The sequence below is a fragment of the Andrena cerasifolii genome, chromosome 2 (genome assembly GCF_050908995.1).
Source record: "Andrena cerasifolii isolate SP2316 chromosome 2, iyAndCera1_principal, whole genome shotgun sequence".
Taxonomy (NCBI): Eukaryota; Metazoa; Arthropoda; class Insecta; order Hymenoptera; family Andrenidae; genus Andrena; species Andrena cerasifolii.
Window position 1 is genome coordinate 23,730,306 of NC_135119.1, and position 17,322 is coordinate 23,747,627.

At 35.9% G+C, this 17,322-nt stretch overlaps 2 protein-coding genes across 4 annotated transcripts; one reads left to right on the forward strand and one right to left on the reverse strand.

The window, feature by feature from the left end:
- Positions 1-122: 122 nt before the first annotated feature.
- Brf (Brf RNA polymerase III subunit) lies at positions 123-16,327 on the reverse strand. 2 transcript variants are annotated; one of them, XM_076807434.1, is made up of 16 exons: positions 16,053-16,327; positions 15,439-15,652; positions 13,576-13,660; positions 13,311-13,447; positions 13,034-13,138; positions 3,622-3,771; positions 3,234-3,327; positions 3,022-3,154; positions 2,624-2,720; positions 2,347-2,502; positions 2,184-2,269; positions 1,235-1,472; positions 978-1,149; positions 713-888; positions 394-540; positions 123-219 (listed from the first exon to the last, which is right to left on the reverse strand). In XM_076807434.1, the coding sequence occupies exons 2-15, from the start codon at positions 15,650-15,652 to the stop codon at positions 407-409; spliced, it is 1,977 nt and encodes a 658-aa protein (XP_076663549.1). In that variant the 5' UTR covers positions 16,053-16,327; the 3' UTR covers positions 123-219; positions 394-406. The 2 variants fall into 2 exon arrangements, with proteins under 2 accessions (XP_076663549.1, XP_076663548.1); XM_076807433.1 differs by having other exon boundaries at positions 123-540.
- Positions 4,908-12,927, forward strand: Lute (BTB/POZ domain containing protein 3 lute). 2 transcript variants are annotated; one of them, XM_076807435.1, is made up of 7 exons: positions 4,908-5,262; positions 7,305-7,586; positions 7,672-7,819; positions 7,894-8,110; positions 9,640-9,826; positions 9,892-10,070; positions 10,153-12,927. In XM_076807435.1, exons 1-7 carry the CDS (start codon positions 5,166-5,168, stop codon positions 10,615-10,617), a joined length of 1,575 nt encoding a protein of 524 aa, XP_076663550.1. In that variant the 5' UTR covers positions 4,908-5,165; the 3' UTR covers positions 10,618-12,927. The 2 variants fall into 2 exon arrangements, with proteins under 2 accessions (XP_076663550.1, XP_076663551.1); XM_076807436.1 differs by lacking the exon at positions 4,908-5,262 and adding an exon at positions 5,673-6,148.
- Positions 16,328-17,322: the final 995 nt, after the last annotated feature.

The window sequence follows — 17,322 nt, forward strand, 5'->3', positions numbered from 1 at the left end:
AGGTTGGGAATCAATTCACAGTGGAATTCGTTCGCAATCCTACTAGCGGTTAGAATTGGAACTAAATATGGCGAAACGTAATTTTCTTCGATTGAATTTATAAAATTAACTTGAACAGTACGCTCAGGTAAATGCTTTATTCTTGTACACAGTACAATGCAGTCTTTGTTTCTTATTCATAATTGCATTACAATCACAATAAATAATGGCGTACAGAACTACACTCCATTCCATATAAGAGCAGACCCACGCCCCTACCGATTTACGACCGATCCGCGCAGCTCCCACGGATCTGACACACGCGATTGGTCGTAGCACTTTCCCCGCCTGTTTCCTACCAATCAACAATATATCCCTGCGCGGAACGAGTCCAATCTAAAGTGGAATGCAGTGTATAAGTAAACATTTAATAATCATCCTCGTCATATCCATATCCAAAATCATTCTCATCGTCTGATCCATGCCGTTCAAGCATCTGTCCAACAGTCATCTCTGTGGGATCAGCTTCAACATCCTCGTCGATATAATCATCAGTTTCATCTATTTAAGAAAACATATTTCCCATTATTTCAAATCCTTTGATTTTAAAGATAGAGTCAAGCCACTTAGTACCAAAGAAGAAGCTTTAAAGGATAATTAAAAAGTAATTAGGTTTGGTCTTTCTATCTTTCAACGAAATTAAATTTATAACATACAGAAACAACAGACTTACCCATATCACAGGCGTCTACTCTTGACAGTGCAGCTTCTATAGGTTTAGATTCTGCTTCAACGGGTATCTGGACCTCTTCTTTCTTTGTTTGTTGTATATGTGGTTTAACTGAACGAGATTTTCTCATTGCTGTCGCAACTGGCTTGTCTTGCATTTTCGATGGGCTAACATTAGATCTACAATCACAAATACGTAATCACTCGATTCTCCGAAAGGAAAATAAATGTCTGAAAATGGTAATTGCTGTTAAATACATAGTACTAACATTTTATTAGAAGTTGCTGGACTTTCTGGTTCCACTTTGGACAGTTGGACAGGGTCCTCGGTTCTTTGTTCTTTGCTTGGCGTGTTCACAGTAACGTTTAAACTTTTTAATACTTCGTAATTAATCTTAGTCGAAATCTTCTTTTCTTGTAACATTTTCTCAATTGCTTCGCCTGTTAAAATTATCAGACATGGTGTTATCAGTGATTCTTTCAAACGATAGAAACGATACTGTAGAGTCGAAATTAACATTATTACCTGCAGTATTCGCAGGTGCATGACTTTTATTACGCTTAGTAGTTCGTCGTCGTTTCTTTTCAGGTTTACCCTCCTCTTTCTCCTTCTGCCGTCTCTCCTCCTTTTCTTTCTGCTGAGTCAAATACTCAGCGTTCACTTTATTCCATAAATTATGTTTGAACTGAGACTCTTTCTCTGACATTATGTAACTGTCCAATTCGTCATCGTCCAAGTCGGCGACATCGATCTCCCCGGAATTCTAAAGTAACAAATAACAATAGTAACAAATGTAATACAGGTAACCCTCATATAACGCGGTCTTGAGATATCTAGATTTTTATATTTTCACTTTATATATTTCTTCAAATACATTGTAAGTGCAGCGTCGTCGAAGGTTACTATAGTTTGATTTTCGAGAGTTGAGACCTGAGGCGGGTCCCTCGGAAGGAGCGTGGTTAAGGGGAGGTTCCGGTCTAGAGCCCATCAAAATAGGTGATCTTTAGGAATTAATTAAAGGAAAACTACTATATATAATTTAATGGGACTTCTTGCATTGTATTAAGGATGTTTTAAATTATAGAAATATATTTTTTGTTTTATAATTAATCATTGCAGACCGCATTGGGGAGTCGCTACTCAAATGCCTATAAGTTTGGAAATTTTACGAATTTCGAAATATCCTTTTAAACATATATTCCTAAAAGGTTGAACATTCGAAAAATGAAATAAAAAAAATCGATTTTTAGACCGGAACCTCCGAACCAGTGAATTGCGTCCGAGGGACCCGCCTCAGGTCTCAACTCTCGAAAATCAGACTATAGTGACAAAGTACTTTATGCGATGGGCTCTAATTGCCTCATTGTTTCTATCAGGCCTGATTGTGAGTCTCGCATCTTTATGAAACAAAATATCCGCGAGGGTTAGCTGCAAATAGAGTAATCGTAGCAAAACTAGAATCAATTCTACTTACATTTTCAAAAGTTGTGTTTGTTTGTTCTTTCGGCTCAGTCTCTCTATCAGTCGTTGCTATTATTCCCATTGAGGCGAAGTTTGGCCCTTTAAATAATTACACAGATTATGGAGATTTATAACGAACGTAATAAAGCAACGTATAGCAGCATTCCTCTTCTTACCAAGTCCAGTGATTAAACGATTATTAGCATTTCCTGACTCAGAATCTCCGGCATCACTGTCAGGATCATCCACATCATTTTCGACGTAACTTTTAATTACATCTAGATTACTTTCCGTTACAAATCTCTCGGTATCTTCTCTTTCTACTGAGTCAACTGGAAATCAATATTTATACTAATTAACATCTTAGTAACAGCTCCTTTTTAATTTACAAGCTTTAGTCTCAGTAAATTATCCATGCTGCACGTTGCAGTGAATTATTCCTTATTTAATTACCATCTTTTCGTTTCCTTTTCGGCCCCAGTTTCTGATCCTCCAATTGCTTATCAATCTCAGCTTGCAACTCGTTTATTTCTGTATCAATATTCTCTAACTGTAAAGGCAGATATTAAAATGACTCCTTTTCAGAATATTGTGGAATGGAGAAGTTATTACGCAGTGGCGGATTCAACGGGCGGCCGATGAGCAGTTGCGCCTGGTTCAGAAGGGCCCTATCTTCAAAAAAAATATGATTTTATCCAAACACTATACGTTTTTTGCGTCCCATAATTTTCATACCACACGCGAGGCAATTTATCTGTAATTCTGTTATATATACAGAGTGTCCCAAACGTTTTCCGCCTGAGCCTTTTCCCTTAAATCCGCCACTGTTATTACGAATGAAAAATCCGCACCCTTTGCAATCGCTCCCTGTCTTTCTTTCGCGCAGCTTTAAATGCCGGAGGGTCCTGCTCCTCCTCCAAGTCGACCGTCATGAATTCTTCAAGCGTTAACGCGCTCGATGGCGTGTCGCCGAATTCTATCAGCCTGCAAATTTCAAACACGGATTAGCACAGAATGGTCAAATCGACGGGGTGCCAATAGATTTGTTCAAATGTACTTTCACCTTTTACGTAACGTCGATTCATGCACCTTCACGATTTTGATGATATTGGCGGGCGACCTGTTGAACTCGTGTAACCGGGCGGCCATCAGTAACGCTGTTTTAAAAAAAAGCAGAGATAAGTTCTATATTTAATCATAGAGCAAATATAAGTTCGTTCAAAATTTATTATAAGTAAATTGAAGTTAAAACGCTTTTAAAAATTATATAATAATTAACGAGAGTTGAAAGAAATTTTAAAATCGCGGTGTGTAAATCGAGATTATCGTTAATCGAATTGTACAACATTACGTGTATCAATTACTGCATAGTAATATATTCGGATAATGCGTTGCTAGTAAATTGCAAGGAAGTACTAAAACGATGGAACTGTACTATACTTCAACCATACCAGCTCCGCATAGACCCGATGGTCTACGTCCGCTGTGGATACTATCTCTTTTCATCCTCTGAACAACTCGCAAGGCTGTCATCGATACTTCGTGAGTTTTCTCGCCGAACTCCAGCTTATTTGCAAATCTCATAATATATAAGCATGGATCTGCAATCGATAAAGAATTATGCGTAAATTATATCATATCGGAAAAACACAAACACTTATTGTGTACGCATTATGCAGGGTAGAAATAAGCATTTAAACTTTAGTAGCGCAATTCAGGGGCGTAGCTAGCATTCCATTAAGGGAGGGGCAATGAAGGGGGAAACTGAATTTTGAATTTATGTAAGTGGTTAGGAGACAATATAACCAGGGTCGGGTAATGCAGAATTATTTTTCAATTTAATTTACTTTTATTTTGTAATAAATTAATTTAATTTTGGCAGAAGGGTCATCCTTAAATTACGTAAGGTTTTGGGGAGGTCGCGAATTTCTTACGTTTTCTTACATGGAGGGGGGAGTCAGGTAGCGTCTCACGTAATATTTTTTAACCTAATTTTCAATAAATACAAATTCTAGCTTTAATGTTTCGGAAAATTAGTTTTAGCTTAAATTTCCCGAAACCGAGTTCAATGAATTATATAAACCTTTAAAAGAATTTTAATAACTGAAAAAATTAAGTGTAAAAAATATTACGTAAGGAGGGGGTTGGAATATCAAATCTTACGAATTCTTATACTGGGGGAGAGAGGGGGTAAGAATTCGCCAAAATTACCCTTACGTAATTTAAGGACGGCCCCGAATGACTAACTTTTTTGTTGACTTTGCCCCGCCTTAGCTACGCCCATGGCGCAATTCTGTTCTCTAATATCATAAACGAAAGCCTCCAGATGTCCTCATAAATAAAAATCTTTAAATTTATTTTAAAAAAATAACGTCTTTCATCCTCTGTTTATACAACTATTTTCCTCGAGATTTTCCACCTATTTCCGAAACACCCTGTACATCGGTGCGTGCCTGTGCACGATATGCATTTAATTTAACAATGTTTTACTGGGAGTATTCGCATAAGATTTTACTCACTATCCTTATTTCAACATAGAGGGCAATCCAATTAAACGTACAATTAAAATTTTAACTGAGGCAATTGTATATACCTATACATTTTTACAAAGCGACTGTACTTTAAGAGAACTTAAGTTTACCATTTCTTTTAATTTAACGTCTTATAAAAATCAGTCTGATAAATAAGTCTAATAAAAATCATTGAATTCGCCTGTTTCGTTTCGTTAGAGGCTGAAAGATCGAGTGCACGCATCGCACGCCGCCTTGCTCGTGTGCAGTGGGCATCGTCGATGGCGTTATACTGCGCAGATCGAAGACCGGGTTTTAGAGGGACACCCGATATATGGACGCGCGTGCCCTAACGTTGTCTATCGACCGACGTGCGGAACTATCTAACCAGCGCCCGTCTGACATGGCGCCCATGTAACTGAAATCCAAAATCGTTCCGTGTCGTGTTGAAAGAAAAGCCGGGCAGTCGTGTTTAAAAAGTGACAATGGCGATGTCAAATTTGTACTCGAAGATATCGACGAAACCGATGAAACGCTTCCAGGACAACGTCACGGTCAAGCAAACTAATCCATGGTTAAACGGTGAGGAGAGACTTACTTATCGCAGATATAAATAAACATAATATCCACCCTCTTATTATTCACTCGATTTATTGCGGTGGCACACAAACGGCGAAAGAAAAAAACGACACACTTGCAGAACGGTGCACAGTATGTGTTTACCACTGTCACGTCTAAGAATATTTTAAACAACGTTACTCCTTCCTCTGTGTTTACTTCACCCCGCAGTGGATACAGTATTTTACATTCTGACAATTTCTGTAGCGTCCGAAAATGTAAAATGTCTCACGAGGGTCGGTTAAAGTCCCGTTCGGAGCAATAGCGGGATACGGCTATTAATCGTTTCTACTTGTAAATGCGAAAGGATGCAACGTGCAAGCGTAATAGATTTCGAAAATAATTTCCTATAGAAAGTGTGTAGGTATATCTGACAATGAGTCTGGGTTATGGTCTTTCAAATGCAAGATACAACCCTTTGTCGCGAGATATTAAATTATAAAGTACAAGTTTATATGGGAATTGAAGTCATCGTTGACTTACGAAGAATTTGAAAATTACGAAAAGATACGTTAACTCAAAGTGAACGTGTGCAGTCGCGGGTGCCCATGTGTTTGTTTAGCGTACATATATGTACACATCACGTGCATACGAAACGCATGCGAAACTGCACGAACGAAAACGGAACGAACCGAGCTCGGGTATCATCCGTAGGACTTGCCATGAGTATTTGCTTAAAATGCCACACATATATGTATGCGTGTACGTTTGATCTCTGCGCTCATGACAAATCGAAAATAAGAGGGGGTCTGTCAAGCATCAGTGATAGCGATCTTTTACTATGTCATAACAGAGCGTAGGGATTCTAATCGAAAGCATTGTCAAAACAGTGAAATAATGTACACTAACGGTAAAACACTGATGATTCCATAATATGCGTTTATTTCGCTGGGGGTGTCGCCAAACAATGATGAATTATGTATCGTTTTACAGCGATGATAAATAAACGGAGCAAAATGCTGCACGAAAGACGAGCTTGATTAATTATAGGAATCGAGAAAGTCTATTTGAAGCTTTCGAGACTTACCTTGTCTCGCATAACCTATTTGTTAATACTGAAATGTTATCCTCCCTGGGACAACTGTGCGATTTGTGTTTCTTTTCATCTACGATATTCTAAAAGACGAATAATATAATCGTGTGAAATGAACGAATTTTAAACGTACAGCTAGTTGGAACCGAGATGTAGAGTAATGTTATTTTAGTGAGTTCACTGTTGTATTTTAGACATATGTTTAATCTAAAGCGACCAGACATCCCACATTTGAGCCCTTTGTCCCGCATTAAAAAGTGTCCTGCAAAGTGTCCCGGATTGGACATGTAACCTTTTACATTTTCGCAGTGGCATAAAGTTGCTGTTTCCTCTACTTTTTTTGTTGTGAAAAAAGAAATATTTTTAATTCCGGGTTCAATGTATCACTTTATAATCACAAGTATGTATTTTTAAATATATTGTAAATGCTTTAATAAACTATGGAAAAGATCTACTCACGGATCTGTTAACCCCTTTTTTTTGCTTACTTGCTTGTCCCGCTTTGGAACAGAAAATATCTGGTCACTTTAGTTTAATCCTCGCTGCAACTATTTAATGTTCAGAGAATAAAGGCGTAGATATTGTCCCTTTTTCTAAAATTATTCTTTAAGTATTAATGTCGAAAAATATCTAACATGCGCAGTAATAAAGTAATTTTGAAGGATTTTTCATTTTTCCTTAGTTGAAATAACTAGTTTTAGACTTTCTCTGTATCGAGATTCTAATGCTCAGTGTTGCTCATTCACTAAACGCATACAAGTCCATGGCACCCGAAGGATCGAATGAGAAATATATATCGAACTACTTTTAAAGAGATATTAATCTTTGCTCCTGTTGAACTGATACGTAATTTTTCATATTTCAAGAGCGACTGCTTTTACCTTCAAACCTTCTGATAAAAGAACGCATAAGTTACTATGTATTTTAAGAGAAATGTGCAAAAAGAATAAGCCCTTCGATATATCTGTTTTAGCGGAGTCGCCAATCACTGTATCAGATTCTCCACCGACAGTAAGCCCACTTTCATCTTCCATTGTACTACAACGCGAGGGAACGATAAACCAGCCACTTAGCACACCCTCGTCACCTTTGTCTTCCTTATCATCCCCCATAACGCAATTAAATCTCTCGTCGCCCGAAGATTGCACGCAAGATCCTAATTGGCAAGCGACGAAACCCACAGTACGCGAACGGAATGCTGCCATGTTCAATAATCATCTGATGGCTGATATTATATTTATCGTTGGCAGCCCAGGTAACCATTTACGAAGTACCATCGGTAGCGCATAGATTTAGCTTCTGAAATTAAACTTAACGCTAGGTATTATTAATCGGCACAGGTCACACGCAGACTATACCAGCACACAAGTACGTTTTAGCTACTGGTAGTTCCGTGTTCTATGCCATGTTCTACGGCGGATTAGCGGAAAATAAGAGAGATATAGAGGTACCGGACGTAGAGCCAGCTGCCTTTCTAGCTCTGTTAAGGTGAATAGTTTTTATCATCGCTGAATTATTAGCCGGAATTATTTAAAGCTCATCCCAACTGTTTCCCTTTACAGGTACATGTATTGCGACGAAGTACAATTAGAAGCTGATACAGTGTTGGCGACGCTTTACGTCGCTAAGAAGTACATAGTCCCACATCTAGCGAGGGCGTGCGTTAATTATTTGGAGACAAGCTTAACGGCGAAGAATGCGTGCTTACTTTTAAGCCAGTCTCGTTTATTCGAAGAACCAGACCTCATGCAACGTTGCTGGGAAGTAATAGACGCTCAAGTAAGTTTAAATAAGAAAATGTTAAGATCTTTTACTTTGAACGATAATTTAGATATGATAAGAGCTGAATCGACCTCGTCTACCGATGGTACTGATCGCACTATAAGTTTCTATTCTTGCGGGGACATTTGTTTAAACGACAAACTAAAGAATTCCCAACACCAGTTCAGTTATAAAGCGGTGAGATCTAACGATAACAATCGTGGGAGTGTAAAGAATAGAATGTCGCTAGTGCCGCACTGTCTTAGCTTGTCCGAGAATAATTGCTGCTCTACATTTAGTAACAAACGATTATCGCTTTCTTTGTTTCGAACACGAAGTGAACCTTATTTTGCAGACAATAAATTAGAAATTGAAGTGACACAGAATATAACTTATGAAGATAATTTCATAGAGGAGTATGAACATAGGAAAAATGATTACGATGACTTTCCAAGGATAACACATAGTGTTAATCCAATGATCAGTTAAAATTGAGAATGCTTTACAGAAAGTCTCTTATACCGTTTTAAATAGATTCGTACAATAATTTTGTACCTAGCAATAATATCGATTCCCTTTTCGTTTATATAAATGGTAGAAAATTATTAAAACTATTGGCCTATAATACGAAGGTATCATTCTACCGACTCGCTAAACTCATTCACTAAAAAAGACAAAAGACTGGTCGACAAAAATTATGAAAGAATGTTTACTTCCTCAGATACATTTTTCATAAAAATGTTAAATATTATACACGACTTTTCATTCCATGCTGTACCATATAATACTTATATTTCATCGTATAGTAAGTCTATGTACTTCCTTTTCAATTGAGAAACATTAACTGTTGAGTGCACTGTATCACAGAAAATATATAACTTTATAGAAAATAGAAATTAAGAGAATCTGCTATGGATTTCTTTCTTACAATTGCGCAGTAGATCACAATTGTTTGTACTAAGTTTTAAGAAAAATTGTAATCAAATCAAACGCTCTTTTCGCAGACCTTCAGAACAGTTTCTATATAATACAAATAATACTTTTAATACGAACATATAAAACATGTTTCTCAAATTTGTTCTACCTTCGAACAATGTCTGTATCAGATAATAAAGCATTTTTCTACAAAATACAACAGATGTAAAAATTAATAAGACTTCTAATTGAATTATTTGAATTAATTTTTCTTTCGCAATTTTTATATATATGTGCGCTATTTGAATCTAACGATTGGGAATATTTTAAATATTGAACGACGATTTCAAATTTGAAAAAATGATTAAAACTTTTTAATAGCAACTCGAATAACTACATATAATAGATCTTAAAGTGTTATATCTCTCTCTCTCTCTCGTTGTATAAGTTTCTGCATATTTCGTACAAACTAAAAGAAAATGAATCGCATAAGCATACCTTTCCATAGTAGGTTATTAAGAGGCCGATTAGAATAAAGTTAATAACTCTTGTTGTATATATATTCATGGTGCAGAAAAATGTACATGAAATTTAATTCATATAATATATATGTACATATTGATATTACGCAGGCAGAAATGGCGTTAAGATCAGATGGCTTTGTGGATATCGATATTCACACCCTCGAGTCAGTGCTATCTCGAGAGACACTAAACTGTAAAGAAATTCACATATGGGATGCTGCATTGAGATGGGCCACAGCGGAATGCATCAGGCAAGAACTCGAGCCCACAGCACCGAATCAAAGACGATTACTGGGTAAGTATCGGAATGAGCTTGTTCTAAACGTAGAACTAAAATCATCAGTTCTTTCTTTATTCTAGGATCTGCTTTGTATTTAATTAGACTTCCTGCCATGAATTTAGAAGAATTTGCCAATAGTGCTGCACAAACTGGGATCTTGACGCAACAAGAGACGATCGATGTTTTTCTACACTTCACTGCTAGTAATAAACCTCAGCTTTGCTTTCTCATTAAATCTCGGCAGGGCTTAAAAACCCAGGTAAAGTTCAGGAGATTAAAAGAAATGAAATTCAATCGTTGAGCATCAAGGTGGAGAATAGTATCAAATGTTCTCTTTGCAGGTGTGCCATAGGTTTCAATCGTGTGCGTATAGATCGAATCAATGGCGCTATAGAGGTCGATGCGACTCGATTCAGTTCAGCGTTGACAAAAGGATTTTTGTCGTTGGCTTCGGACTTTACGGGAGTTCGTCTGGTGCTGCCGATTATAACGTTAGGATCGAGCTGAAGAGGCTGGGGTGTGTGTTGTCTGAAAATAGTACTAAATTCTTCTCGGATGGCTCGAGCAGTACATTTCACGTGTACTTCGAAAATCCGATCCAAATCGAGCCGGAATGCTTTTATACGGCCAGCGTGATATTGGACGGGGGCGAGCTAAGTTACTTCGGCCAGGAAGGCATGTCAGAGATCACGGTCGGTAATGTGAATTTTCAATTTCAATGTAGCTCGGAAAGTACGAATGGTACCGGTGTACAAGGAGGGCAAATACCGGAGTTAATTTTCTACGGGCCGCCAGCAGACGACTGACGGAAATTTACAACCGAGATTATGGTTTAACTGGCGGTCTCCAAAAGAATGTACCTCGACATTACTCGAGCTTTTATACGATTATTGTTTTAAGTATTATTTTTAAACCGACGGCGAAAATTGCGTAATAGATGCACTCTAAAGTATCAAATGCAATCGTCTTAAAATTCGAATAACGAATTAGTTGTATAGAGAAATAATGCTGATAATTCTTTGCCTTAAAATAATAATTTTATTGGCTCACATTTCTCGTTGGTTCCATTTCTTTGAATTGCATTAAACAAGAAATTGATCCACTGATCGAGAGCTTCGCTCTAATTCAAAGGCCAAATACGTACTTCCTTAACACAGAACCACTCGTTTTTCTACACTATTGTATTTTAAGATAGAATTATATGAGAAAACATGGAAATATAAATTCCGTATCCAAACTTATGCGAATAAGTGATACTTCGCCAGAAGAGTGCATCTATCACCGCCTTCTACACGTTTAAGTTTCTGTTTCTAGCTTGTTTGAAAGAAAGCTAGTTTTCTTACATAGCTTGAGTATTTGAAAAAATCATTTGTAAATATGCAGAAAACAAAGTATATAAGGACACCTGTAGAGAACATCAAGAAGGCAGAGATGTAAAAATGATCTTTAAATATTAATAGAAGATAATTGAGAAAGTTAATAAGTGCTATTCAAAACAATTTACTGTTTTTGAAATTATTGTTGAATAGTAGTATAAAAAAGTAAGCGAAGATCAATCGACTTGCAATGTACGTCATCACGACTAATTAGTTTTCAATTACCAAATATTAATAATTAGTTTTTTTTTTAAATTAATGAATTGAATTCGAGTCACTAATTTTTAGATCTACATCTTTTTAAAAAGCCTTTAATGAGTAAATGTATATTGCGATTTTGTCAAGTAGAATATATTGCTTTTGCAACAGAATTAATATTACTTTGATATTACATTCAGGCGTCATGTATTTTTAAAAACACGACAGTCAAGGAGAAGCGTCATAAAAATTTTAATACGTATCATGGTTAAAACTGCCTATGTAGAACGATATTCGTTCTTTTACATTCACACTGTTACTTTTTTTTTTTGTAATATATGTTAATAAGGAAACGTATCGAGGAAAGTATATTTTACTTTCTTCTCTTCTTTCAAAGTATTTTCAATTTTCAGTATGAGCAGTAAACACGATGTGTAATTGCCTATCACAGATGATGATACTAAATTATTGAAATAAGGAACACGTTAAACTTTCAAATGTAGATTTTTAGACAAAATAGCATTTTTGTATACATTATAAATATCACAATAGTTCGTAAGAATATTCTATGATACTTCGATCGTATGTGTATGATTTGTAGTTTACCATAACCCGTGTAAAAAGTAGAAAGCATATTCTAGTACAGTTTCAAGTAATAAGTAATGCAGATAGCGAAGTAAGCACACTCGTTACATTTTCTTTCGATAGTAAGCATTGTATCGTACGCGGCAAGAGCACAGAATCTGGCGCCAAAGTTTATATTGCAGAACAGCCAATACCATTTAGAAAGTACAATGAACTATGATACAGATATTAATAAAATGTACAAAGTAATGCCTTCTTACTATTAGTATGTCCGATTAGTGCGAACAGGCGAAGAGGACAAATAAATTTTGAAAGCATTTCTGTAATTGGTCCGAGATTGCCACTTTACTAATGAAGTAAATAATTCAATGCTAACTACATTATTACTTGAAAATATTTTTAAAGAATATATCGAAGAGTTTTAATTTTAATCAACGACAAATTCTGTTTTGTGCTTTGCGTTATGAATTCATTAATCTAACTGAGATGTTCAGAGATTATTCGGAACAATGGATTATGATAGAGTATTCGCGATATCGTGGCGTGTAAAAATACAAAAGTGTGATTCGGAGATCACCGTATAAGCAATAAATGAAACTAAACGTAAGAATCCTGTTTACGAACAGTAATTCTATAGTATTTTTATGTAGTATTATTAACACTATAGTATCGAAGCAGAGTTGATAAATCTTTAGGCGACACTTTATACTATTAATTACAAACCGAAGGCACAAACGTTATATTTAATATTTAGAAGTATTTAAAATATAAATGATTTTAGTCACCATTAAGGAACACGTAAAAATTTATAATAACGTTTAATATAACGGTCATGCGATTGATACATTTTTTATATTTCGCCAACAATGAGCAAACATTAATGACAGTTAGCTGCGATGAAAATTGTAAAACGAGGAAGTTTGAAGAATAAAACATGACGGTGCGATTATTCTCAAATCGAATTTCGTTGTTCCTCCATCCTTTCAGGATTATCCTACGTTGCGTATCGCAACCTTACATTACGTTACGTATCATGCAAATTAGAGGCATGCAGAATACTCACCCACTGATGGTATATTAATGCAGAGAGCTTGTGTGAATCGTAGATACGTACGTCCCAACTCGTGAACACAGATTTGAAGAACATCACTGATGTCGATAAGCATGTCTACGTAATTAGTTAAGTATTTACTTTGGATATCCGTCACAAGTAATAAATAAAAGTTACGTCTCGACTGTGTTCCGTATTAAACCAAACGATAAGTTAATAGATACAGTGATTATCAAAAGTATCGACACGTCTCAATGTTTCTGTTACTTTGTAAATGCGTAAAGGATACGTGCAGTGCCTTCAGTACGACAGGTAATATAAACACAAGCTGCATGATTATGTGCTTGCCTCCGTCCACGAGTTAAATGACGATTCAGGGCCATTTTATAAAAGTTCATAGAAGTGTCGATGCAGTGTTGGTTCAATCTAAAAGTAAACAAGATATATAATAAATTTCTTATCTGTAACGGTACTTTTGTATGTGCTTCCACATTTATAATAAAAGCAGCAGGATTGATTAAACACGTTACACATACATAGAAGTCGTTACTTACTGTAATTGCAGGCATAAATGTGTAATTCCTTTTCTCGCATTCTGCAGTGTTATTCCTCTCGATTCTTTCCCATTAACATGGTATGCTACAAGCAAGAAATATGACATTCCGTTTATCGATTCGATTTATTTTATGAGAAAGGAGAAAGGATTGCATTATCTGCAAGTAAATCGCTAAGCAATACAGTGTTATTATCTGCTGGACTCAGAATGCGCGTGCGAGAACAGATGCCTCGCGTGACCTTTCTCAGACAATCGCCTCGACATTTCTTCTCGGACTCAGGAAAAATGATCCAAAAACCCTGGCGTTAGTACATCCAAAATCCAATTTCTTCTTTAAGGGGTCGTTCTACTTTGAACCGCCGAGAAATTAAGCTATTTTTAAAGATACTTTTCTCAGTAAATGCAACATATAATGAAATAAATCTTTTTGGTATTTATTAAGCTACTCTTATATTATACAAAAAAAATTAAAAAGAATTTTTGCACTTGGTTTTAATTGTTTTTTTACAGTGTCAATATGGCACCTAAAAAAGAGAGGTATGTTCACGGCGTAGGTGATTTCCCGGCTCAGGCCTATCCGAAACAAAAAATTCCAAATGATTCTTAATCTGTGTGAGTGTCACTATATCACATAGCTCAATTAACAATTTTTGTTGAATAGTAACAGAATGGCGCCTATTTGAAAAAAAAGTTTGACAAAACACCGAAAAGGATGTATTCTCGGGTGTTCCATCAGAAAAATCTCGGTTATTTCTCGACCAAAATTGTTAATTGAGCTAGGGGATATAGCGGCACTCATACAGATTAAAAATCTTTCGGAATTTTTTGTTTCGGATAAGCCTGAGCCGGAAAATCACCTGCGCTGTGAACATACCTATTTTTTTTAGGTGCCATATTGATGCTGTAAAAAAAAAGCACTAAAACAAATTAAAGAAATTCTTTTTAATTTTTTTTTCTATAATATAAAAGTAGCTTAATAAATACTAAAAAGATTTATTTCATTATATGTTGTATTTACTGAGAAAAAAATCTTTACAAACAGCTTAATTTTTCGGGCGATCAAAGTAGAATGACCTCTTAAGGGGGGAGCCTCGTGTAACGGGGCGAAGAAACCGATTTTTTTTTGCATAAATCAATAGTTGAACATCACGATAATATGCCCCCAAAGCCGCAAAACGAAATTCGAAAAATTAAAGCGGATATAGCCGGTTTTGCTACGGAGCACCTGGTTTTTCTCGAAACAACAGTTTTACAATTTGCGGGCAATGTAACTCCAGAAATATTCAACCAATCGACATGACCTTGTGCATGGATATTTGTGAACATTTTCTTCACAGAGCTTAGCTATTGGTATAATGATATTGTTTAAATAAATAACTTTTTTTACACATTTAAGGCAAAATTTCATTGGAAAAAGTGAACTTTTTTCAGGGGCCGCCATTTGTTCAATTTTGCGTCTTTTAAGTTATGAATTTATACGATTTGTGCGTGCACTCATAAACTAAGCAAAAATTGTTCGATTTTTGGTTTCAGATGAATACAGTAGACGCTACATTGCCCACAGTGGAACAATTGCGTCGCCAATGGACTGGACATAAGCCTGTATAACTCTGTTATTTGCCGCTCTTTTTTAATACAATTTTTATTTTATGTACGTTAATCTGATAATACAATATCCTGAAAGTTTCAGAAAGATCGATTAAATACTTTCTTTAAAAAAAATTCCCGAAAAATGCCTAGATTTTCAGCTAGTTACACCAGGCTCTCCCCTTAAGACAGGGACTGACTACTTGGTTAATTCATCTGTTCTCAGGCGCATGTTCTGAATTAACTGGATAGCCCAGTATACTGACTTACATACCTGCTCCAAAACCCGTAGCTCCGCCAGTACTGTCGCTAGAGACAAACTGGCCGAGCACCATCATGTTTCCCGACGGTGACTCCTTGAAAGCCGTCTCGCTGACGATAAGTTGATCTTCCAGTACAAAGCCACATTCTGTACATACTGCATCTCCCCTAGCTGGATCTGTTTCAATATCCGTAGATCCACAATTCCGACACTTGGTTCCCGACATCTATTAAACGAGACAGAACACGGCCGGTTTATTTGAAAAATAAGCTCATCTTACGAAAATCTTTAACAATTATTATCGTACCCTGATGCTTATTATTTAATGCTATTTATTAAACTCAACGACTTTAAATATCTCCAGCATTTCTTTCAAATCAAGATAAACGATAATATTATCGTAAAAGAGAATCATATTGCGCGAAATGCGATTTACAAAACGTAAATATTGTCGATGTGATATAAATTATTGAGAAACAGTGAAATTAACTTTTAAATGTTTTCGTGAGAATTCAAGTGTTGAGTTTCAAACGTCCTCTTTCATTATTATATCGTAAGAGAATAACCAGATTCATTATTTCCGCATTGTTATAGAGTGACAATGGATTATTCCTCGAATTACTTACCTTCGTAAATATCGTAATTCTTAGTCTCTAGTTTGAAATATACCACTACGATTATTGTCGTGACATGGTAGGACCAATTATTCGAACAAAAGTTGACGACCAATTGCGGTAGAATAATCGATTAATACTATATTATATCACGTTTCATATGAAAACACGTAGAATCACTCCTGAAAAGTAGGTTGAATTTTTATTTGACAGTGCTGTCGCGATAGGTTAGATTCAACACGGACATCACAGCAAACATCGGAAAACACGACATGCACGCACTACGATCGCACGACAGTGCCGCGAATGTAGCGCTTGTGGAGTAGTGCGCATTCACTCTGCGCATGATCCCGCTTTACCCCGCGAAATTGGGTTTAAATATTTAGTGCCGGTGCACACGAGCTGCACGCGTCATTTTGCAGTCGCGTCAATATGACAATACGCTTCAAAATACACATACATTTTATATATATATCTCTGTATACGTATGTGTATTCCTAGAATACAGTGTTATCGTGCTCGTGCTTCATTTCTCTATTGTAAATATTTTAATCGTTAAGATTTGTCGAAAATCTTCGATCTTAGGCTTTTGAAGTGTAAAATCATTAACGAGCTCTAGAATTTTAATATTTTTATAATAATTGTTTGATTAATGTTTTATTAACAGTTACTTGAAATTAGATTATTTTTCAAAATTGTACAGATTAGTAAATTTTTCACCTTTTTAGTCCAGTGAAATTAGACGGAAATCTACCCAATCTAACAGTTTTAACACAAAAATAGTTATTATACAATTTATAGCTTAGGAAATTCTGTACAAAAAAGATCCTATGAGTTTTTTTCATAGGAGTAACCATTTTCATGTACGTCGGGTTACCAAGTTTCAACCCCCATACTTGTGACGAGGGAAGATCTCGAACCCGGAAATTCAATAAATTATGGAACTCTGTAAATACCTATATACGGGATATTCCGAAAACAGATGCTAATTTCCCTATTTGTATATAGTGTTCTTTTATTTCATCTTTAAAAACTCTTGTCATTTAAAACAACTATTAATAATCGGTAAGAGTAACTTAGAGTTTAAATTTGTCTTAAATTTAAGCGCGAAACATACAAACTTATGTATAATTGTAAAGCTTGCTGAACTTCACTTGTCGAACTTGAATACTTTTCGAAATTATACAGTTCAGAGAAATATTTCGATAGTATTGGAGAACTTGTGAGAATAGACTTACACTCGTAGCCTTCTGTCGGTGAATTCGCGAAGTACTGTATGTTT